The sequence below is a fragment of the Salvelinus namaycush genome, chromosome 13 (genome assembly GCF_016432855.1).
Source record: "Salvelinus namaycush isolate Seneca chromosome 13, SaNama_1.0, whole genome shotgun sequence".
Classification (NCBI taxonomy): domain Eukaryota; kingdom Metazoa; phylum Chordata; class Actinopteri; order Salmoniformes; family Salmonidae; genus Salvelinus; species Salvelinus namaycush.
This window is the reverse complement of record NC_052319.1, coordinates 22,833,809-22,858,024: the sequence shown is the minus strand read 5'-3', so window position 1 is coordinate 22,858,024 and position 24,216 is coordinate 22,833,809. Positions and strand designations below refer to the sequence as shown.

Genomic DNA, 24,216 nt, shown 5'->3' with positions numbered 1-24,216 from the left:
GACAGGAACATGGACAAATACAGACCATACTCATAGAGATCAGACCCTCTGTGTTTGGTTGTATTGAGAATAGGTACTGAAAATAGGCCTAGATGCTGCCCCATAGTTTATGTACAGACAAAGGTCTCTCTATGTTTTCTAATACCATTAGAGTAATGGATCCTCCATATTGTCTGACCACCTCTTCAGTAAAGTAGGAGAGAATGGGGTATGCTGAGCCATTTTTTTACATTCAGCATCACTACTTTAAGGGAAATATAATATTCTTTCTAGCAAAGATATTTACATGCACTGAGTGTACAAAACATTAAGAACACCTGCTCTTTCCATGACATATGCTGACCAGGTGAATCCAGGTGAAAGCTTTGATCCCTTATTGATGTCACTTGTTAAATCCACTTCAATCAATGTGGATGAAGGGGAGGAGACAGGTTAAAGAAGGATTTTTAAGCCTTGAGACAATTGAGACATGGATTGTGTATCTGTGTGCCATTCAGAGGGTGAATGGGCAAGACAAAATATTTAAGTGCCTTTGAACGGGGTATGGTAGTAGTTGCCAGGCGCACCAGTTTGAGTGTGTCAAGAACTGCAACGCTGCAGGGTATTTCACGCTCAACAGTTTCCCATGTGTATCAAGAATGTTCCACCACCCAAAGGACATCCAGCCAACTTGACACAACTGTTGGAAGCATTGGAGCCAACATGGGTAAGCATCCCTGTGGAACGCTTTCAACACCTTGTAGAGTAAATGCCCCAATGAATTTAGGCTGTTCTGAGGGCAAAAGAGGGTGCAATGTATTGTACACTCAGTGTATATTTCAGGATGTTGTGTATTCTTGGAATTCATGTAAACATCACAGTTTTGAAAACATAGCTTTTCCAAAAATGTGGTCTCTTGGCATAGGGACAGGGTAAGTTGAGCCGCCTTGGGGTAAGTGGGTGGTGGTGTCCTGTGACAGTGGGTGATGGGGCTGGTAGGTCAAGGTTTAATTCATGGAGATGTGGTATATTGCATATCTTAAATGTATGCCTACATTTAGTTAAAGATCTCTCTGTTCAATATCACTTACCCTTCCATTTCTTGACCAGTTGTCTAGGACAGAGATGTTGTTTCAATGTGCCAATTTGTAGAAAAGTTCTCTGCATTTGAGGCTACTAAGCCCATGAAACTGGTCCACGAGATTCTTAATATAATTAGCAAGCTCAGCCTCCATGTCGTCAGATAAGACCTTGTGTGCCTCTGCTACTGTATCATTGCCTCTCTTTCGCACAGGTACATGTTTGTTTTCTTTTTTTGTTAATGTACTGTACCTCTTCAGTGTCATTCAGTTTATTATTTCATCCCTTGCTGCTGCTCGAATGGACTTCTTCCCTTCTCTCACTTCCTTGCCTGCTTGCTCAAGAACCTCAAGGGGGCTAGACCCCTGCTTGTTTTATGTTTGTGTACACAGGGCATGATGATATCTGCTCAATAACAATGCACTATCTTGAGTTCATATGCATGACACATTGCAAAAATATTGTGCATTAAACTGACAACATGTTAGAATCATTTGTATGGGGTATGTTGGCCATTGGGTCAACATACCACAAGGCAAATATTTTGAATATATTATCCCACACAGTTAAAAAGATGCACTTTCATGATAGGTTTAGAACCTCAAATGCTGTACAAAACAATCTTAAAACGTTCAACTTTGGTTTAGATACAAGCATCATGAAACCTATAACACAATACCATTAATTTGACTTTGTGAAAATCTAACCTGGACTCAGGCATAGACATAACATAGTAAAATAAAATCTGGGGAAACTCAATATAGTCTGATATGTAAAGTTTTATGGTATGTATTAATTTGTGGATCTCCATCATCCATTTTGTATGAATAACAATTTGTTGTGGCTAACGTTAGTTAGGTTGCTAGGTGACTGATGCTAATGTTAGCTAGGCGGCTAAGATTAGCTAGGCTAGGGGTTAGGGTTAGGAATTAGGTTAAGATTATGGTTAGGGGAAGGGTTAGCTAACATGCTAAGTAGTTGCAAAATAACTAAACAGTAGTAATTAGTTGCATAGTTTCTAAAATGCTAAACTTGTCCATGATAAGATTTGAACACGCAACCTTTGGGTTGCTAGTTGTTCGCTTTATACGCCTACCCATACACCCTGACAAACCCCCCTCCTTTCGTTTTTGTGAAGTAACCTTCTGTCTTATGTAGCCATACCAAGTGTAACATATCATAGTAATTTGCGTGTCCTGGATTTTCATGTACTATGTTACATTTAGTCTATGAGACCTGGCTGGAAAGTCCTTTTTTTCTACCTAACTTGTTTACCACTTTTTCCATGTGGTTTCTTCCTTCATCTACTCCATGAATTGATGACCTCTTCCTAATTATTTGTCACATAATTCATTTTGTGTCTGGTTTCCTAGAAACAACCCACTGGGCATAGATGTCAATTCAATGTCTATTCCACATAGGTCCAACATAATTTCATTGAAATGAAGTGGAAACAATGATTCAACTAGTGTGTGCCCAGTGGGAAGGGCTGGCTCCACTAAACCTTTGGCTCAACTCATCCCACTCTCCCCTATAGTATACTATAAGTGCCACCCAGGGCTTGCCAAATGTAAATTTTTCCCCACCATATTTAGAGACACTGTATTCTCTCTCTCACACTAGAATGTCAAAAAATTGTATTTCGTAAACAACAGGTGTAGACTGACAGTGAAATGCTTACTTACGGGCCCTTCCCAACAATGCAGAGATAAAGAAAATAGAGAAATAATATACAAGGTATAACACGTAATAATAAATACACAATGTGTATTGATAACTTGGCTATACTGGTAACTATACACATGGGTATCAGTACCGAGTTGATGTGCAGGGGTACGAGGCAATTGATGTAAATACTGTATACATATAACTAGGAATTAAGTGACTAGGCAACAGGATAGATAATAAACAGTAGCAGCGGCGTATGTGATACGTTTAAAAAAATAAATAGTTTGTGCGAAAAGGGTCAATGCAGATAGTCCGATTAGCTATTTGGTTAACTATTTAACAAACTATTTAGCAGTCGTATTGCTTGGTTCATCGGAACCACTTGCCGTGCGGTAGCAGAGAGAACAGTCTATGACTTGGGTGGCTGGAGTCTTTGACAATTTGTAGGGCCTTCCACTGGCACCACCTGGTATAAACTTCCTGGATGGCAGGGAGCTCAGTCCCAGTGATGTACTAGGCCGTACGTACTACCCTCTGTAGCGCCTTGTGGTCGGATGCCAAGCACTTGTGGTCTGCTTATATCAAACTAGGTCTTTCTAGTCATCCCTCCTCTCTGGGCCTTTCAAATCAGCTTATGCTTTACAATACCTAGAAGTAATAAAAATAAAAATAAATCTGATTCCCTCAGAATTTACACAGTATTCTCTCTCATTATTGTTCTGTCAGTCTACGCTAGAGGTCTACCTAACTAGTGTACTAAATCTCTCTTGTAATTTCCCTCTCCTCTTTCTGCCAATCAAGTCATTCCATGCCACAGTACTGTGAAATATTGTAGTTTTACCAAGAAGTCATTTCATCTTTACAACTTCTAGGAAGAGAATGCATCAGAAAAGCTCTCATAGAATTGGATCAGTTGCAAATCACAGTGTGTGTCTATTCAGTATTCTTGCACATGTTGCATGCACGTGTGTAAATGTGTATGTGAACGTGAATGTGTGTGTGTCTGCGTTTGTGCATCTGTATACGCATGTGTGCGTGCGTGCGTGCGTGCGTGCGTGCGTGCATGCGTGCGTGTGTGTGAGTTTGTGTTAGTACATATCTGGTTGACGAGATTCAACTTTGATCTCTCCACACCAACCCCAGGAGTCCAATCTACACCTCTGTGATGAGCTCCCATGGCTAACATCATCACCTAACTCTCACTGAGGGTAGGGCAGCTATCATCACACAACCTTGGCCTCAGTTATAGGTCCTCTCCCCGATCCTTCCCCTGTGTTGCTGTTTCTCCTTCTGTTGCATTTACACCAAGTGTCAAATTCATTCCACGGTGGGCTGAGTGCCTGTGGGTTTTCTTTCCCCTCTTGATTGATACATTTGATTGATAAATGAAGGTCACAAATTGGTAAGGAGCTCCCCTCACCTGGTTGTCTAGGTCTTAAATAAAAGGAAAAGCCAAAAACCTGCAGACACTCGGCCATCCGTGGAATGAGTTTGACACCCCTGATTTACACCTTACAGATGTTTGATGCTTGAATCTTTCTCCCCACGCACCTCCCTGTCCATAAACGGGTAAATTTTGTGTGAGTGTGTGTGCGCAAACAAGTGCGCATTTGTGTGTGTGCATGTGTGAGTGTGTATGTCTATGAACTGGTAAACTGCTGTGCATTTTTCACCTGGCTGCATCCCTGTGAGGATGTCCACCCAGAGAGATGTATTGATTTCTCCTCCACAGAGCAGAGCTGGCTCCATTTAGGAGCGCCACTTTTTAACTCTGCGTACTGTATGTGGTTTTTGTTTATCCAGTTTATCCAGGACGGGATAAACAACAGGGGTATAACCTTTATGTTTGTATTCTATGTATGTACTCTGTGTTCTTAAATGGTGAAAGATGGTTTGATAAAAGCTAAGCTGCACATTCACTCTATCTCTCCCCCCTATCTATCTAGGTCATTATAGGTCATTGGTGAAGCAGACCTGCTAAGGGACCCTGTGTGGACTGACTGTGGGCTGTGGACATATCACTTCCTACCAGAGATGAGGGGAACAGCTTGAGTCTGACGTCAGAGAGTGGGAAAGACCTAGAGACCTGCCTCTAGCTGGACCTCCATATCACATACTGCCCGTCCTTATCCCCCTTCCCCCACCCCACCATCTCTGGCATCTGTTTCTACCACCACCTCCACTCAATGGGAAGGATTTGGGATGACAGTTAACCTCCTCAGCTCTACCTCACTCCTCCTCACCACCCAGGGATAACCAGCACTAGAACCTCTGTACCCTGAGAGGCACACTACCACCCTCCCTCACCTCCCCCCAGCTGGCATCATGATGGGAGATGGAGTTGGGAACTGGGTGTGTCTGAGTCCGTCTGAGTTTGGTCAGCTGCAGCAGTACAGCGAGTGTGAGTACTAGCAATACCTGTTATACCCATTGGTAAATTGAGCTAAAATTAACCTGCCAATACCTTTGTCAGACCTGGGTCAAATACTGCACATTCAAACACTGATCTTGAGTTAATTTTCGCCAAAAGTGCAAACTAAATCAATGCATTTGACCCAGGTCGGATACCTGTGATACCCCTAGGTAACCAGCATGAGAGTCAATTGCCAGGTTGTGCAAGGAGTAAGGATGGAAATTTGAAATAATTTCACTATTCGAATAATATCCAGATTTTTGGGGGGGATATCCGGATAGTCGAAATACATGTGTTTTAAAAAAAAAGTTGTTTATACTGCGGTACTTGCATGCTGCTGAGGCTGCGCAACTCGGGGGAGAGTGGCTTGCTGCTGTTGCAGCGGGGCTGGGGAGGCAGAGGTTTGGGATATTTCGTTGCACTCCCCGTTCTTGTCTACAGCAACTCCATTCAGACTAAACATCAGCCTACCTGTCAGTTGCTCGTTGTAGCCTACTCCTTCTCATTTTTTATTTTTTATTTTACCTTTATTTAACTAGGCAAGTCAGTTAAGAACAAATTCTTATTTTCAATGATGGCCTTCGAACAGGGGCGGCAGGTATCCTAGTGGTTAGAGCGTTGGACTAGTAACCGGAAAGTTGCAAAATCAAATCCCTGAGCTGACAAGTTAAAAATATGTCATTGTAGGAACAGTTAACCCACTGTTCCTACACCATCATTAAAAATAAGAATTTGTTCTTAACTGACTTGCCAAGTTAAAAAAAAGGGTAAAATAAACAGGAACATTTAGCTAACTTCATTCTGTCGTTTTAATTCCAATTTGCATTGATTAGAGTGGAGTCTCTGACTGCAGTGCCACTTTGATTGGCTGACAATAACAACAACTTGCACGAGTGAAACCTGTGTGGGCTGCACTGTCTTTTTATGGGGCGAACGTCATAAAAACTACATTCAAAAGTGTGTTTCATCAAATTAAGAATTTGAAATGTCATGTTATATCATTGTGTGTAGCAATGTCACATGGATCATTTTATTGAATTTAGACAAATTATACTCTCGCAAGTAATCAAATAGTAACATCCGTTCGGATATTTGAATATTCGAATAACCATGGCTATTCCGAGTAAGGAGAGGCCAAAGCAATGCACCTCCCCCTTCGAAGCCGAACTTCCTACCCATCATTTGCCTAGGTGGTATAACATAGGCTGTTGTTTTTCTTTGTGCTTGAAGTTAAGTGATTCATGCAGACTAGTATTTTTCCCCTCCCAATTGACTATTTCTAGCATTACACTAATTTGCTTGTTTTTTCCTCTATTGAGGTGACTCATCCGTATCAGTAGCCTTCCCACCACAGACATTTGCTAGTCAAAAGAGAATCCATCACTAGTCTGGCTTTCCCTGTAATAGATTAGGTTTCATTTTTCACTTCCTTACAACCTATTGAGCCGATACAAAGCCACACAACAACTAAATAGATTGTGGTGTCTGAGAGAAACCTAGTTTTTCTATCTGAGGATTCCTATATGCATAGACCTACTGTACCTAAGAACACAGTGCTTATATTCCCTGGACATATGCAGTACATCTGTTGTCTAGGGATATACTCAAGTGTTGAGTGAGCTTGTCATTGAAACAGAAATTGATTAAATACAAAGTCTAACAAATAAACGGTTCTGTGTTAGATTACAGCACCTGTAGTAAGGACAAATTGCTATTGGGTATCTTGACAGCCACAGCTAACAATACTACTCCTGGCACTTTCTTTTTCATTCTCTCTATCCAGAAACACTTGTTTGTTTTGGTTTATTTTATTTTATGTAATTTGGCTCAGTAACATAGGCCTATATGGCGGTCCAGATGAGCTGGAAGTAAGCGGTACTGTATGCGACTCCATATGTGTCCATGGTGAACAGTCAATCTCTACAGCCAACTAAACCACTTAAGTGGTACTGTACACTCCTGCGTTGAAACGGGTGAAAGGTATACACTCAGTAGGTGCGTTTGTGTGGATGCTAAATATCACCCAGTATTCATTCACTGGCGTATCACTGGGCCACTCAAGGACATTCAGAGACATGTTCAGAAGCCACTCATATGTTGTCTTGGCTGTGTGCTTAGGGTCGTTTTACTGTTGGAAGGTGAACCTTCGCCCCAGTCTGAGGTCCTGAGCGCTCTGGAGCAGGTTTTCATCAAGGATCTCTCTGTGCTTTGCTCAAGTCATCTTTGCCTCGATCCTGACTAGTCTCCCAGTCCCTGCCGCTGAAAAACATCCCCACAGCATGATGCTGCCACCACCATGCTTCACCGTAGGGATGGTGCCAGGTTTCCTCCAGACGTGAAGTTTGACATTCAGGCCAAATAGTTCATTCTTGGTTTCATCAGACCAGAGAATCTTGTTTCTCATGGTCTAAGAGTCTTTAGGTGCCTTTTGGCAAACTCCAAGTGGGCTGTCATGTGCCTTTTACTGAGGAGTGGCTTCCGTCTGGCCAAAGGTGGTTGTCCTTCTGGAAGGTTCTCCCATCTCCACAGAGTACCTCTAGAGCTCTGTCAGAGTGACCATCGGGTTCTTAGTCACCTCCCTGACCAAGGCCCTTCTCCCAAAATTACTCAGTTTGGTCAGGTGGCCAGCTCTAGGAAGAGTCTTGGTGGTTCCAAACTTCTTCCATTTAAGGTTGATGGAGGTTATTGTGTTCTTGGGGACCTTCAATGCTGCAGAATTTTTTTTGTACCCTTCCCCAGATCTGTGCCTAGATGCAATCCTGTCTCGGTGCTATACGGACAATTCCTTCGACCTTGTGGCTTGGTTTTTGCTCTGACATGCACTGTCAACTGTGGGACCTTATATAGGGTGTGTTCGTAAATTCACTCTGGAGTGCCAAAGAACTTTCAGAATGTGCTCTGGGCATTCGTAAATTCATAGAGTTGTTAGATTGTCTGTTTGTAAATTCAGAGTGTTTTGCTCTCGGAGTGTTTAGAGCGCACACTGGATGCTCTGGCCAAGGAGTAGGGTTGATCCGAGCATTCTGACCTCACAACGGCAGTGAAGCACCCAAGCTAACTGGCTAGTTAGCTAGGTTGCTAGCTACTTCCAAACATAAATAAGAGAACACCTTACTCTGACCATTTTACTTGCCTTAACATAGCTGGTTAGGCTGTTTTCATGTTATCCAGAGCGTTGGTGACCGCAAAAATTGAATTAAGCTTTTTTGCCGATGTTTACTGACACCGGCCATACAACGGGTGTTGAGCGTTCGTAAATGTATCAGTTATTCTGCGCTCTTGCACACTCATGTCCAATCAATTGAAGTTACCACAGGTGGACTCCAATCAAGTTGTAGAAACATTTCAAGGATGATGAATGGAAACAGGATGCACCTGAGCTCAATTTCGAGTCTCATGGCAAAGGGTCTGAATACTTATGTAAATAAGGTATTTCTGTTTTTTATTTTAATACATTTCTAACAAATTCTAAAAACAGTTTTTTCTCTGTCATTACGAGGTAATATGTGTAGATTGATGAGGATTTTTCTCTATATACTCCATTTTAGATTAAGGCTGTAACGTAAGAAAATGTGGAAAAAGTCAAGGGGTCTGAATACTTTCCAAAGGCACTGTATATATATTATTTATCCTGAGCTCCCCTCTGAGGTAAAAAAGATCCCAGCTTTTCCATTCACATTCTAAGGCATGTTTTCTGTCCCTGATGGAGGCAGCCAGTCAATAGCAGTGTGTACTATTATATTAAGTCTATGACTGTGAATAGCAGAAGTGAGATAGCAAGCGACATAGCAAGTGTTGTTCATTGTAATCGGGGTGTTTGTCTCTGTGTGTGTGTATTTGTGTGTGGGGGGGGCTGAACATCCCCTCTCCGCAGAGTGCTAAAGGGCTTGTTTATTTTGATGCTGCTGTGCTAATGAGAGGAGGATATTTAATATCTATTTACGCTGGGTTGCTAATGGGCCCTCAGTCACATGTACTGTAGTACCTAGACCCCTGGTGATGGAGATGTGTCTGGGACCTGCAGTCAGGGACCACAATGCTGGTGGGTGGGTGGGTAGATGGGTGGGTGGATGGCAGTGTCTGTGTCTGTTATACTGTACAGCAGATTGGAGTTAATAATATACTTGTTTTTCTTTCAAATACTTTTAGTGTTTTATTGAGCCTGCCTTTGAGTGACCCGGTAGGTGGGATTTGCACTTCTGGGACTATTCCATTTGTTACATTGTGCGAGACAAGCTCAGTCAAGAACATATGAAGTATTTGAAAGAATGCAAATACTATTTGAACCCAGGTCTGGTGTGTTGGATGGATGACCGTGTCTGTGTTCGTGTTACTATATACATGACAGGTGTCTGGTGTGTCTGTTTCCTATATGGGTTAATAAAGGAGAGATAATGTGTGAGGTGAAAGGTTAGTGTCCATTACAAAGCCACATGTCAGTTCAATGAGCCCAGCTGCACTACACTGAAAAGCTTGCTTCGTCCCAAATGGCACCCTTTTCCCCCACAGTAGTCTAGCGTAAAGTACTGCACTATATTGAGAATAGGTTGCAGTTTGAGATGCAACCGCTCTTTTACTCAGTGGTCTGGTCTTATCTTCCCCTTGCGTTACATACTAATTGGCTCAGTGCTGTTTTTCTCTTCTATAAAGAATTAATAAAGGAAATGAAGTTGAAGGCAAAGGAATGCTGATGACGTACGATGCTGATTTACTGTTAACCTTCTAGCTATTGGCTGTGATTCTTCAGTCCCCACTGCATTTAGCCTACTGGCTTCTGTTCTGCTGTGATTCAATGAGAGTCTGCCTTACATTTACATCAAAATGTTGGTCATTCAGTAGATGCTCTTATCCAGAGTTGTAGTGACAACAAACAAAACAGATGAAACTAGCGACAGCTACAGTCTAGTTAGTTGTCTGATCTGGTTAATGGATGCTGTTATGTTAAATAGACTAGACATACTGTAGCATATGTTGTCTCAGTTCATGATCTATTGTTAGCTGATTCAGCGAGCAAATACTCTATGATTGCTCAGATCAGAGATTTGCTTGGGTGCGTGTACCTGTGCTTTGCATACATTCATACCTGCATGCATGTGTGGGAGTGTGTGCATGTGAGCATAGATGTGTTTGAGCAATTTAGTGAATGAGAATGCCTTCTCCAGGGCCGGCCCTAGCCACTAAGCGACATAAGCGACCGCTTAGGGCATGGTTTACCAAACTCGGTCCTGCACCCCCCGGGTCCACATTTTGTTTTTACCCAAGGACTACACAGCTGATTCAAATAACCAACTCATCATCAAGCTTTGATTATCTGAATCAGCTGTCTAGTGCTAGGGCAAAAAAACTAAGCAGAATTTAGTTTTTTAAGTGCAATTTCTAAATTTGGTTGTACAACAAGTTTTTCTCCTGTTACGTCAGTCACTTTTTTTTCCCAAGATGGCGTAGCAGTCGGACGTGTGTTTCTTGTCCCGCGTACATATAGTCGTTTCCTAATTTTTTTTGTCTATACTTAGTATATATTTTAATCTCATTTTCCATCTACGAACTGAATATACTTTCCTGCAACCCTCCTCACCCAGTGTGGTATGGATCTGCTATTTTTATACTTTAGAATCGGAACCTCCATCAGAAGCTAGCCAGCTAACTAGCTAGTAGTCAGTTAGCCCTGCGGTCTTCACCGTTAACTCTGACACCAGACAGCTTCAGCTCGGTCAATACCTGCCAGTCTGCACAGCGCGATATAAACCCAGAGCATATCGGACTGCTTTTTCTCTACCTCATCACTGGATTCCTGCCGCAAGCCTTGGTCCTTTACACCGGATCATCGCAGCTACCTAGCTGCATTCGAGTGGCTACTGCTGGCTAACGCCTCTGTCCCGAAGCGAGCAACAGTTAGCCTTGAGCTAGCCTATGACTAGGCCCATCTCCCGGCTAGACGACAAGGTCTATCAGAATAATTCTTGGGCTAGAATACCTCTTTTGCCAATTGGCCTGGAACCTTTATTGACAACACGGAGCCTGATCCATCACGACTGGTCTGCCGACATAATCATCCGAGGTGGTGTCAACAGGCTCTTCAGTTGCGACGTCGCCGAAGGCCCATCTGCTAGCCCTGGCCCGCTAGCTGTCTGAATTGCTGTGTCTTCAGCTCGCCTAGCGTAGTAGCGACTACTGAATGGCTCCCTGACTAACCTATTGCTACTCATTGGACCCTGTGATCACTTGGCTAATGTCAATATGCCTTGTCTATTGCTGTTTTGGTTAGTTATTATTGTCTTATTTCACCGTAGAGCCCCCAACCCTACCCGACATGCCTTAGATAGCCCTTTTGTACCACCCCCCCACACATGCAGTAACCTCACCTGGCTTAACTGGTGCCTCTAGAGACAAAACCTCTCATCGTCTCTCAATTAGGTTTTACTCCTCTGTACTCACATCCTACCATACCCTTGTCTGTACATTATGCCTTGACTCTATTCTTCCATGCCAAGAATTCTGCTTCTTTTACTCTCTGTTCCAAACGCACTAGATGACCAGTTCTTATAGCCTTTAACCGTACCCTTATCCTACTCCTCCTCTGTTCCTCTGGTGATGTAGAGGTTAACCTGCAGCCCCCTGCAGCCCCCAGCACCACTCCCATTCCCCAGGTGCTCAGATTTGTTGACGTCTGTAACCGTAAAAGCCTTGGTTTCATGCATGTTAACATCAGAAGCCTCCTCCCTAAGTTTGCTTTATTCACTGCTTTAGCACACTCCGCCAACCCTGATGTCCTAGCCATGTCGGAATCCTGGTTTAGGAAGTCCACCAAGAATTCTGACATTTCCATCCCCAACAACAATATCTTCCGACAAGATAGAACTGCCAAAGGGGGCGGAATTGAAATCTACTGCAGAGATAGCCTGCAGAGTTCTGTCATACTATCCAGGTCTGTGCCCAAACAATTTGAGCTTATACTTTTAAAGATCCACCTTTCCAGAAACAAGTCTCTTGCCGCTTGTTATAGACCCCCCTCAGCCCCTAGCTGTGCCCTGGACACCATATGTGAATTGATCGCCCCCCATCTATCTTCATAGTTCGTACTGTTAGGTGACCTAAACTGGGATATGCTTAACACCCCAGCCATTCTACAATCTAAGCTAGATGCCCTCAATCTCACACAAATTATCAAGGAACCAACCAGGTACAACCATAAATCCGTAACCATGGGCACCCTCTTAGATATCATCCTGACCAACTTGCCCTCTAAATACACCTCTACTGTCTTCCACCAGGATCTCAGCGATCACTGCCTCATTGCCTGCATCCGTAATGCGTCCGCGGTCAAACGACCACCCCTTATCACTGTCAAATGCTCCCTAAAACACTTCAGCGAGCAGGCCTTACTAATCGACCTGGCCCAGGTATCCTGGAAGGATATTGACCTCATCCCATCAGTAGAGGATGCCTGGTTGCTCTTTAAAAGTGCTTTCCTTACCATCTTAAATAAGCATGCCCCATTAAAAAAAATAGAACTAAGAACAGATATAGCCCTTGGTTCACCCCAGACTTGACTGCCCTTGACAAGCACAAAAACAGCCTGTGGTGTTCTGCATTAGCATCGAATAGCCCCCGTGATATGCAACTTTTCAGGGAAGTCAGGAACCAATATACACAGTCAGTTAGGAAAGCTACGGCTAGCTTTTCAAACAGAAATTTGCATCCTGTAGCACAAACTCCAAAAAGTTCTGGGACACTGTAAAGTCCATGGAGAATAAGAGCACCTCCTCCCAGCTGCCCACTGCCCTGAGGCTAGGAAACACTGTCACCACCGATAAATCTACGAAAATCGATAATTTCAATAAGCATTTTTTTACGGCTGGCCATGCTTTCCACCTGGCTACCAATACCCCGGCCAACAGCTCTGCACCCCCTGCAGAAACTTGCCCCCCCCCCCCCCCCCTGCTTCTCCTTCACCCAAATCCAGACAGCTGATGTTCTGAAAGAGCTGCAAAATCTGGATCCCTACAAATCAGCTGGGCTAGACAATCTGGACGCTGCTTCTCAGATAGAGTTCAGTGTGTCAAATCGGAGGGCCTGTTCTCCGGACCTTTGGCAGTCTCTATGGGGGTGCCACAGGGTTCAATTCTCAGGCCGACTCGTTTCTCTGTATATCAATGATGTCGCTCTTGCTGCTGGTGATTCTCTGATCCACCTCTACGCAGACAACACCATTCTGTATACATCTGGCCCTTCTTTGGACACTGTGTAAACAAGCTTCAATGCCATACAACACTCCTTCCGTGGCCTCTAACTGCTTTTAAATGCTAGTAAAACTAAATGCATGCTCTTCAACCGATTGCTGCCCGCATCCGCCCGCCCGACTAGCATCACTACTCTGGACGGTTCTGACTTAGAATATGTGGACAACTACAAATACCTAGGTGTCTGATTAGACTGTAAACTCTCCTTCAAGACTCATATTAGGCATCTCCAATCCAAAATTAAATCTAGAATCAGCTTCCTATTTCGCAACCAAAGCCTCCTTCACTCATGCTGCCAAACATACCCTTGTAAAACTGACTATCCTACCGATCCTTGACTTCGGCGATGTCATTTACAAAATAGCCTCCAACACTCTACTCAGCAAATTGGATGCAGTCTATCACAGTGCCATCTGTTTTGTCACCAAAGCCCCATATACTACCCACCACTGCGACCTGTACGCTCTCGTTGGCTGGCCCTCGCTACATATTCGTCGCCAAACCCACCCAACGTTTGATTTCATCTGATTTTAACTTTCTGTCAACTTAATTAAAAACATGTTTTCCCATTTTAATACCAAATAAAATAACAGGTATGACCTTAACAGGGTTGATGATTTAATCTTAAATCAGCCATAAATAGCCTTGTGACACGAGAAATGGAAGCTTGTTTTGTGCAACAGGGAGGGGCAATTGAATGCAAGCTTAATTGTTAATTTTTTTTATTGTTAAAACATTTCTAGCCCGTCTATCTATGGGTAATAGGGTTGATGTGTTATGCTCCACTCACTCAGTTTCCCACAACAAAACACCAGAAAATTGCCAAAAAGAGTAGAACCACACTATGATTTGACTATTAGATGTTCAATGTTTATTTGTTTAATAGTTAATTAAAAGTTTCACCTTATTAAAATGAGTTCAGTTCACATAACAGGGTTGACCTTAATGACCTTATACAGAATAAATCATCATTTTCAGAAATTACTGTGAAAGCAACAAAAATAACTAGGGCTCTACAATGATGGTGAAAACTTGGGGAAATGTTGGGGTTAATGGTTGAAATATTACTGGAAGTCTCAGGGGATGCACAGAGGAACATGTCAAAATGCTGAATTTTTGCACTTTAGGAAGTCTTTACCATATTACAAATCGGATTTATTGAATAATCCATGTGGTCTATATTAATTAAAGGTCTCTTCATTAAATTGGCAGGCTTTTAAAATTCAATATTTGATGCACAATTTTGCATTACTTAAAATATCGGAAGGACACAAAAGGCACTCATTTTGTGGACCCAGCTATCTAAACCTCTAGTTATCATGGTTGAATTACCAACCGGGTACGCAGGGCACGTGCCCAGGGTGTCACGTTCCTGACCTGTTTTTCCTTTTTCTTGTATTATTTTAGTTGGTCAGGGCGTGAGTTGGGGTGGGTTGTCGATGTGTTATTTCTATGTTGGGATGTTTGTGTTCGGCCGGGTATGATTCTCAATCAGAGACAGCTGTCAATCGTTGTCCCTGATTGAGAATCATACTTAGGCAGCCTGGGATTCACGTGTGTTTTGTGGGTGTTTGTTCTCGTGTCAGTGTTCGTACCACACGGGACTGTTTTCGGTTTTGTCACGTTTGTTGTTTTTGTAAGTGTTCTGTTTTACGTTCATTAAATAATGACCACTTTCCACTCTGCGTGTTGGTTCGATCCATGCTCCTCCTCGTCTGAGGAGGAGAACGACTTCGACAGCCGTTACAGAAACACCCACCAAAACAGGATCAAGCAGAGTGGGAACAGACAGCAGCAGAGACCGAGGACACAGGACTCGTGGACTTGGGAGGAGATCCTGGACGGAAAAGGACCCTGGGCTCAGCCAGGGGAATATCGCCGTCCCAAGGCGGAGCTGGAGGCAGCGATGGCAGAGAGGCGCTGGTATGAGGAGGCAGCGTGGCGACGCGGTTGGGAGCCCGAGAGTCAGACCCAAAAATTTCTTGGGGGGAGGCACACGCGGAGTGTGGCAAAGCCGGGTAGGATACCTGAGCAAACTCCCCGTGCTTACCGTGGAGAGCGAGAGTACGGGCAGACACCGTGTTACGCAGTAGAGCGCATGGTGTCTCCTGTACGTGTGCATAGCCCGGTGCGGTACATACCAGCTCCTCGTATCGGCCGGGCTAGATTGAGTATTGAGCCAGGTGCCATGAAGCCGGCTCAACGCGTCTGGTCTCCAGTGCGTCTCCTCGGGCCGGCTTACATGGCACCAGCCTTACGCATGGTGTCCCCGGTTCGCCTACATAGCCCGGTGCGGGTTATTCCACCTCCCCGCACTGGTCGGGCGACGGGGAGCATACAACCAGGTAAGGTTGGGCAGGCTCAGTGCTCAAGGGAGCCAGTACGCCTGCACGGTCCGGTATATCCGGCGCCACGTCCCCGCCCCAGCCCAGTACCACCAGTGCCTACACCACGCACCAGGCTTCCTGTGCGTCTCCAGAGCCCTGTTCCTCCTCCACGCACTAGCCCTATGGTGCGTGTCTCCAGCCCATTACCACCAGTGCCTACACCACGCACCAAGCCTCCTGTGCGTCTCCAGAGTCCTGTGCGTCCTGTTGCTGCTCCCCGCACTAGCCTGAAGGTGCGTGTCCTGAGCCCGGTACCTCCAGTTCCGGCACCACGCACCAGGCCTACAGTGCGCCTCAGCCGGCCAGAGTCTGCCGTCTGCCCAGCGGTGCCTGAACTGCCCGTCTGCCCAACGCCGTCTGAGCTGTCCGTCTGTCCTGAGCCTTCAAAGCCGCCCGTCTGTACTGAGCCTGTAAAGCCGCCCGTCTGTACTGAGCCTTCAAAGCCGCCCGTCTGTCCTGAGCCTTCAGAGCCGTCCGCCAGACAGGAGCCGCTAGAGCCGTCCGCCAGACAGGAGCCGCTAGAGCCGTCCGCCAGACAGGAGCCGCTAGAGCCGTCCGCCAGACAGGAGCCGCTAGAGCCGTCCGCCAGACAGGAGCCGCTAGAGCCGTCCGCCAGACAGGAGCCGCTAGAGCCGTCCGCCAGCCATGAGCAGCCAGAGCCGTCAGCCAGCCATGAGCAGCCAGAGCCGTCAGCCAGCCATGAGCAGCCAGAGCCGTCAGCCAGCCATGAGCAGCCAGAGCCGTCAGCCAGCCATGAGCAGCCAGAGCCGTCAGCCAGCCAGGATCCGCCAGAGCCGTCAGCCAGCCAGGATCCGCCAGAGCCGTCAGCCAGCCAGGATCCGCCAGAGCCGTCAGCCAGCCAGGATCCGCCAGAGCCGTCAGCCAGCCAGGATCCGCCAGAGCCGTCAGCCAGCCAGGATCCGCCAGAGCCGTCAGCCAGCCAGGATCCGCCAGAGCCGTCAGCCAGCCAGGATCCGCCAGCCAGCCAGGATCCGCCAGCCAGTCCGGAGCTGCCCCTCATTCCGGTGTTGCCTCTCATTCCGGTGTTGCCTCTCAGTCCGGTGCTGCCCCTTAGTCCGGTGCTGCCCCTTAGTCCGGTGCTGCCCCTTAATCCGGTGCTGCCCCTTAATCCGGTGGGGTTAATTTGGAGGGTGGCCATTGGGAGGAGGCCAAGGAAGCGGGGTTTGACTATGGTGGGGTGGGGACCACGACCAGCGCCAGAGCCGCCACCGTGGACAGACGCCCACCCAGACCCTCCCCTAGACTTTATGCTGGTGCGCCCGGAGTTCGCACCTTAAGGGGGGGGTTATGTCACGTTCCTGACCTGTTTTTCCTTTTTCTTGTATTATTTTAGTTGGTCAGGGCGTGAGTTGGGGTGGGTTGTCGATGTGTTATTTCTATGTTGGGATGTTTGTGTTCGGCCGGGTATGATTCTCAATCAGAGACAGCTGTCAATCGTTGTCCCTGATTGAGAATCATACTTAGGCAGCCTGGGATTCACGTGTGTTTTGTGGGTGTTTGTTCTCGTGTCAGTGTTCGTACCACACGGGACTGTTTTCGGTTTTGTCACGTTTGTTGTTTTTGTAAGTGTTCTGTTTTACGTTCATTAAATAATGACCACTTTCCACTCTGCGTGTTGGTTCGATCCATGCTCCTCCTCGTCTGAGGAGGAGAACGACTTCGACAGCCGTTACACAGGGCCCCCATTGATTTTGTTTGTCACTCTCACTCAGATATCATTTTAACATGGCATAAGTCATGGCAAAATGTGTAGAATTTCAGGGAAGTAGCTTGAAAGCTGCAAAAATGTCTCTCAATCTTATGACAAAATGTGTAGAATTGCAGGAAATTATCTGTAAAACTGCACATTTTCTCTCCACCCAATGGCAAAATGTGAAGAATTGCAGGAAATGAACTCCAAAAAGTCCCTTAAGGCTCACAAAAGGCTAGGGCCGGCTCTGGTCTTCTCAGCATGCTTCCCAGTTTGTGCACATTATGATGACATTTTGTGGCGTATATGTTCATTTTGGTCTTCACAAGGTTTTTTGGGGTTGTTTGTGCACCCCAAAAAAAATCTCGAGACAAGCTGAAATTCGGTAGACAAAGTCTACACCCCTTCGTCAGTGATTGGTCAACTGTAGGGGTGACGTGAGTTTCTTCTTCTCCCGAAAACTCGGTGTGGATTCAACATGGCAAACGACAACAACTTCGAGCATCGCTTGGCCGAGGAGATAGAGAAGTGAGCAAGCCAGAAAGCAACATGCCGTGTTCACCAGAGGAAGAGGTATGTTGTAGTATTTTCTATTGTAGTTGAAGAAAAGAGTAGCAATGTTTGCTAACAATAGCTAGCCAGCTGGCCAGCAATGTTACTTGGCTGGTTAGATAGCCTAGCAGCATACTCTTGCAGAGAAAGCAAGCCAACCAGCTAAACTAAAGGTCTTTAACTTTTTGATCAAACATAATTTTGTCGGAGAAAGAAAAGCATAAGCTTGCCACATTGGTAACACCGAAGTCAAAGTCCTATTCAACCCTGCTCAAACGTTTGCAACATAATAGTCTTTCTCGGTTAATGATATGTTTTTCATTGATCGTTTTGGATATGTGTACTAAATAGCCCTCTGCTTTTACATTTTCAAGGTACAAACACCAGGGAATGGAGACCGCCACAGGTTTTGTTCTCTGCGCCCAAGCACTGCCTGTTCACTGGCCCTCTGCACTGACTGGTCATCGGCCCCAAGCCCATCTCCCGCACTGAGCTGCAGAATGGGAAACCATGCAGGACCTGGGAAGCTCTATCCTGAGCCCACCTCCAAGACCTACTCCACTGGCTTTCTCCTCACCAATGCCATAGAGCAGAAGTAGCAGGGGTGTGAGAAGGGAGAAAAGAGCTGCAGCCTCAGCCCTTGACACATCTCTCTCAAAAGCATTGCAAATGATTGAAGACAGATCTCAAGGTCTGGATAACGTCATGCACCGAGCCACCAGACTCTCCTCCTTTACTCTAATCCCCTTTTCTCTCTTCTATTGTCCTCTTTCCTCCTCTCCTCACCATGCACAGGGCCCTGGCACATATAGTTCATCCATGAAATCAGCTATCACCAGCTGCATGAGTTTGGGCATGACCTTCAAGAAGAGGACATGGACCGAACAACTGGGACCACAGTGAAATTAACAACTTGTTCTGTTGTTGTTCAGGCAACTCAGGAGTCAGACACTAGACACTTTCATTTTATTGTAAACAACAAAAGTGTTGTATATATCTGTTTTTCAGACACATTTGTACTATTGTTCAGGAATATTTGTATCTACACTGACACTAATTATATTTCATTGACACCTGTTATTTACATGTATGTTCTTAGCAGAGACTTTTGAATTGTGGTTTACTTTGAGACCATATGCATAATAAAGGTTTATTTTTGTGTGCAGAAATAGCTGTTTCTTCATCTAAATACAAGATGTTTCAATGCATTCTATTTGAACATCCAGTGCTGAGAAGAGCTGTGTGCCACAGACTTTACAGGCTTTGTTCTACTTGTGTGACGCGGTTCAATCTAAATGAATGGACACAGACATCATAGAATCACGTTAAATTGTATTAACAAGATTTAAACTTTACATTTTAGCTCAAAGTTCAAGAAATAAGAACTGTGAGTCTGTGCATCCATCAATGTGTGTGTGTGTGTGTGTGTGTGTGTGTGTGTGTGTGTGTGTGTGTGAGCAGTACAAACAAAGGCCTATTCTGCGTGATTGGCTGGCCTTGGGATGAGTTGTCCTCTCCTAACCATGTCTTCCTGCCATGGCACATGTCCAGATGGGGAGAGGAAGTCCCTTAGCTTGTTTCTTGTTTGACTTGCAAGCCGTGTCGCCCTGGAATGAGAGTCTCCCTGGCTCTTGGAGATTGTTGTCCCCTGCCACAACCCTCCTCCACTCTCTAGGTTGGTAATTGCCAGAAGGGAGTGGCGTGTCAGCAAAAGCGGGAGGCATGTATTGTGAACCAAACGAGTGTGCTCGCATACTCCCTTAACAGACCTTGGAAACAAGAAAAAAGCAGCAATAGTACTGTTTGTCCATCTTGAGATGCCGTAACCAGTATGCACCTCAAAATAGTCCGAATTAATCTAAGATAACTCAAGAAATTTTCCATTAATTTTGACGTAAGATGTTTGGTGCAGTATTTCTCAAGTCAAAAAATGTGCATGTAAATGATCCCTACTGTTGGCCAATCACCGATGAAGGGGTGTAGACTTCAGCTTGCCTCGAGAAAATCTTCACAAAATGTCGTCATAACATATGCATGACCTGTTCCGAACATTTTTGGATGGGAAGCATGTGGACGCCGTTAAGTCAACTCACCTGGTTAGATAAATAAGGGTTTAACACTGCATTCCCTGCATCCCTGCCTTGCCTCAGTATGACGTAACTGGTGTTGGGAGGAGGACAGGTTATCTCTGGGTCTGTTGGGGGAAGCCTCCTGTAGCGTCTTTCAGCCCTGAGAGAGATTAGCATCTCTGGGTGTAAATCACCATTACCCATGGTCAGTAGGAACACACTTGCTCATACCCTGGTCCCTGTGACTCACACCCTGCCTGGTCAGTCAGTCTCCTCAGATCACCCAACACCTCGTTGGCCTTTGTTTTAGAGAGAGGAGAGAGCGGGTCCAGCCTCACTCCACAAAGATGATTTACTTAGATAAAGTATGCTATGTTTTTTCCAAATCTAAACTACTCAGCTCACCTAACACGAACTGGACTGCTGCATATTAGAGAGAAAGTGTGAGGCATGCAAACCATAGATCTAATTCTATACCCAACTCCAGAGATTATTCCATATATTTTAAGGTATTTTGTACTAGAGAGAATAGAGAGAGAGTGGAGTGATTATCCAATCTATTATATTTCTGTGGTCTATATTTCTTGAATCTGAGATTATTTAATGTGCTATTTCTTGTATTAGAAAGAGAAGAGAGAGTGGGGTATCCAGTCTAACTCCACAGAGATGATATATTCAGATAATGTTTGCTCTGAGGGTTTTTTGTATTCCAAAGAAATTTCCTGGCTTAATTGGTCTATTTGTTTAATTAATTAGCTAAACTTATTTTCACCTCTGTGAAATGTTTGCCTCATGATCTACCCGGATGTTCCTCTCAGATACAGCTAGCGCCCAAAAGACAATCATCACATCCAGCAGCCCTTTCCCCCTAAATGATACGCCTGGTGCCAAAATGACTAAATTATGAGGTTTATAAAGCCTCTCTCATCCCTGTCTCATTCTCAGATTCCACCAAGAAGCTCAAGGATGTTCTGGAGGAGTTTCACGGTGAAGGAGTCCTCTCCAAGTACAATCCTGAGCAGGTACAGTACGTCACTGCCTCAACCCTTCCCTCCCTCCCACCTATCCTCTCTTCTCCTCTTTTCTCCACTCATCTCCTTTTTCCCTTCATTTCCTTCCTCTCCTTTCCCTTCCTCTCCTCACTGTCATTCTTATCCTTCTCCTCTCTACCCTCTTTTCCTCCCCTTCCTGAGTGAGATCATCATTATTTATGTTAAGACCCTGGCAATCTCCTGACTCAGTCCCTGCTCCATCACTGATACGCTTAGTCATCCGCTGTGTTTAGACAGTAGTAAGGTGAGCAACACTTCCTCCCTCCCTCCCTCGCCCTCACCATCAACGTCCAACTGACGCCCTTTAACTTCGAAGTGACGACAGAGGGCCGACGAGTTATGGACGACAGGTGGCGCTGACATTTTTATTATGGTCTGTCTGAATGGGTCACCGCCCCACTCCCCCTATCCCCAACCCTACTCTGTCCTAACCTCCTGCCCCCCCCCCCCCCCCCCGCCCTACTCCTCTCCCAGCCAGGGTGCATCCCTTCTTCTTCCTTATGACTCCAGCATTGTGATATGAGTAACAGCCTCACAGAGGCTGGTTGGCGCCATCAGAGCCCTGTTGGATTCAGACATCATGTGGCCTGTGGTGTGATCACCAAAGCCAGCAAGTTCAGGCGCCAGGCCGGTGGTATTTTATGCACTGTGTGGGAAGGAGCGAGGTGACTCTTCCCACTGGGAACAAACTGGTTGAATCAACATTGTTTCAACATAATTTGTCAAAGTATTGTGACATGGGAATCTACGTGGAAAATACATTGGATTTGAAAAAAGTAATCAACATACTGTTGTTTTGAGGGTAAGATTTCAACCACAGGATTATGTCATCATGGTAACCAATTTTTAACATAGACAAACCTTGTATAAAATATGTTGAATTTATACCTTTGAAACAATGTCAGCTCTTCAACATAATATCCACTATGAGAAAAAAAACAATAGGCAGGGCAGCACCTCCTCCGGGAGAGTTGATCTATCTACAGCTATTAATTCAGTTTACCATCTAGGGTTTTAACCAAGCCCAGCCCTGCTTAGCTTTTCTATCTGTCACTGATTACTACCAATGTGCTATCATGAGAATGATTGCTTAGAAATCTCCACTTAATAGATTCACTGTTGCTATCGAAGTAGGTTCAGCAAAGCAAATGAAATGTAACCATACTATAGCAATCCTATATCATCAATGATGCTATTTAGGCCTATACAGCATTTGGGAAGTCATCAACAGCTATTGTTTAAATTCAGCCCAGGATTCAACTAAATAGACAATACATATAGCCCTAGGGTTTAAAGTTTTGGTTGACTTCAAATGGAATCTACAACTTAATAATAAATATGTTGGGATTCACGTCTCCATCTCAACCAAAAACAAAAGTTGAAGAAGAGGATTTAAATCAAATCAAACTGTTTTTAAAGTGCATTTAAAGTTTGACTATATTTAGTTATATTCTTTACGTGAATCCAACATATACATTATTAATTTCTAGACCAGCTGGAATTAAAGCCAGACTCAGTGGCACAGATGGAGCTATCCATGCAGAAGATACATCTCCTTCAAAAGTTGATATTTGGTAGCATTGACAACCAAACACAATTCAATACCACTTTCGCAATACGTTGAATAGCCTATTAACTTTTCCACAAGTTAACAAATTATATGTTGGACTCAGGTCTCCATCTCAACCAAAACTAAAAGTTAAAGAACAGGATTAAGACAGTGGCTCAGATGGAACTATCCAAGCAGTAGATACAGTGCGTTCAGAAAGTATTTAGACCCCTGGAATTTAAGCAAATTTATAAAATAAAATTAAAAACACTGAAATATCACATTTACATAAGTATTCACACCATTTACTCAGTACTTTATTGAAGCACCTTTGGCAGCGATTACAGCCTCAAGTCTTCTTGGGTATGACGCTACAATCTTGACACACCTGTATTTGGGGATGTTCTCCCATTATTCTCTGCAGATCCTCTCAAGCACTGTCAGGTTGGATGGGGAGCATCACTGCACAGCTATTTTCAGGTCTCTTCAGAGATGTTAGATTGGGTTCAATTCCGGGCTCTGGCTGGGCCACTCAAGGACATTCAGGGACTTGTCCCGAAGCCACTCCTGTGTTGTCTTGGCTGTGTGCTTAGGGTCATTGTCCTGTTGGAAGGTGAACCTTCGCCCCAGTCTGTGATCCTGGGCGCTCTAGAGCAGGTTTTCATCAAGGATCTCTCTGTACTTTGCTCCGTTCATCTTTCCCTCAATCCTGACTAGTCTCCCAGTCCCTGCTGCTGAAAAACAGCATGATGCTGCCACCACCACAGTACACCATAGGGATGGTGTCAGGTTTCCTCCAGATGTGACACTTGGCATTCAGGCCAAAGAGTTCAATATTGGTACCATCAGACCAGAGGATATTGTTTCTCATGGTCTGAGTCCTTTAGGAGCCTTTTGGCAAACTTCAAGCAGACTTTCATGTGCCTTTTACTGAGGAGTGGCTTCCGTCTGGCCACTCTACCATAAAGGCCTGATTGGTGGAGTGCTGCAGGGATGGTTGTCCTTCTGGAAGGTTCTCCCATCTCCACAGAGGAACTTTGGAGCTCTGTCTCAGAGTGACCATCAGGTTCTTGGTCACCTCCCTGACCAAGGCCCTTCTCCCCCGATTGCTCAGTTTGGCAAGGCAGCCATTTCTTGGTGGTTCCAAACTTCTTCCATTTAAGGTTGATGGAGGCCACTGTGTTCTTGGGGACCTTCAATGCTGCAGACATTTTTGGTACCCTTCCCCAGATCTCGGCCTCGACACAATCTTGTCTCGGTGCTCTACGGACAATTCCTTCGACCTCATGGCTTGGTTTTTTGCTCTGACATGCACTGTCAACTGTGGGACCTTATATAGACAGGTGTGTGCCTTTCCAAATCAATTTCTGGCATGGAATAGCCTTCATATCTCAGAACAAGAATAGACTGACGAGAATCAGAAGAAAGTTCTTTGTTTCTGGCCATTTTGAGCCTGTAATCGAACCCACAAATGCTGATGCTCCAGATACTCAACTAGTCTAAAGAAGGCCAGATT

The 24,216-nt window shown here is 44.9% G+C and overlaps 1 protein-coding gene across 1 annotated transcript in view; it reads left to right on the top strand.

Annotated features, from left to right (window-relative positions):
- The first annotated feature begins 4,940 nt into the window (after positions 1 to 4,940).
- LOC120058028 (diacylglycerol kinase beta) overlaps positions 4,941 to 24,216 on the top strand; it is a 130,088-nt gene continuing 110,812 nt past the window's right edge. The window contains exons 1-2 of the mRNA XM_039006512.1: positions 4,941 to 5,128; positions 21,045 to 21,121. Of these exons, the coding sequence (XP_038862440.1) occupies positions 5,053 to 5,128; positions 21,045 to 21,121 (153 nt within the window). The 5' untranslated portion in view covers positions 4,941 to 5,052. The remainder of the gene's footprint in view (positions 5,129 to 21,044; positions 21,122 to 24,216) is intronic.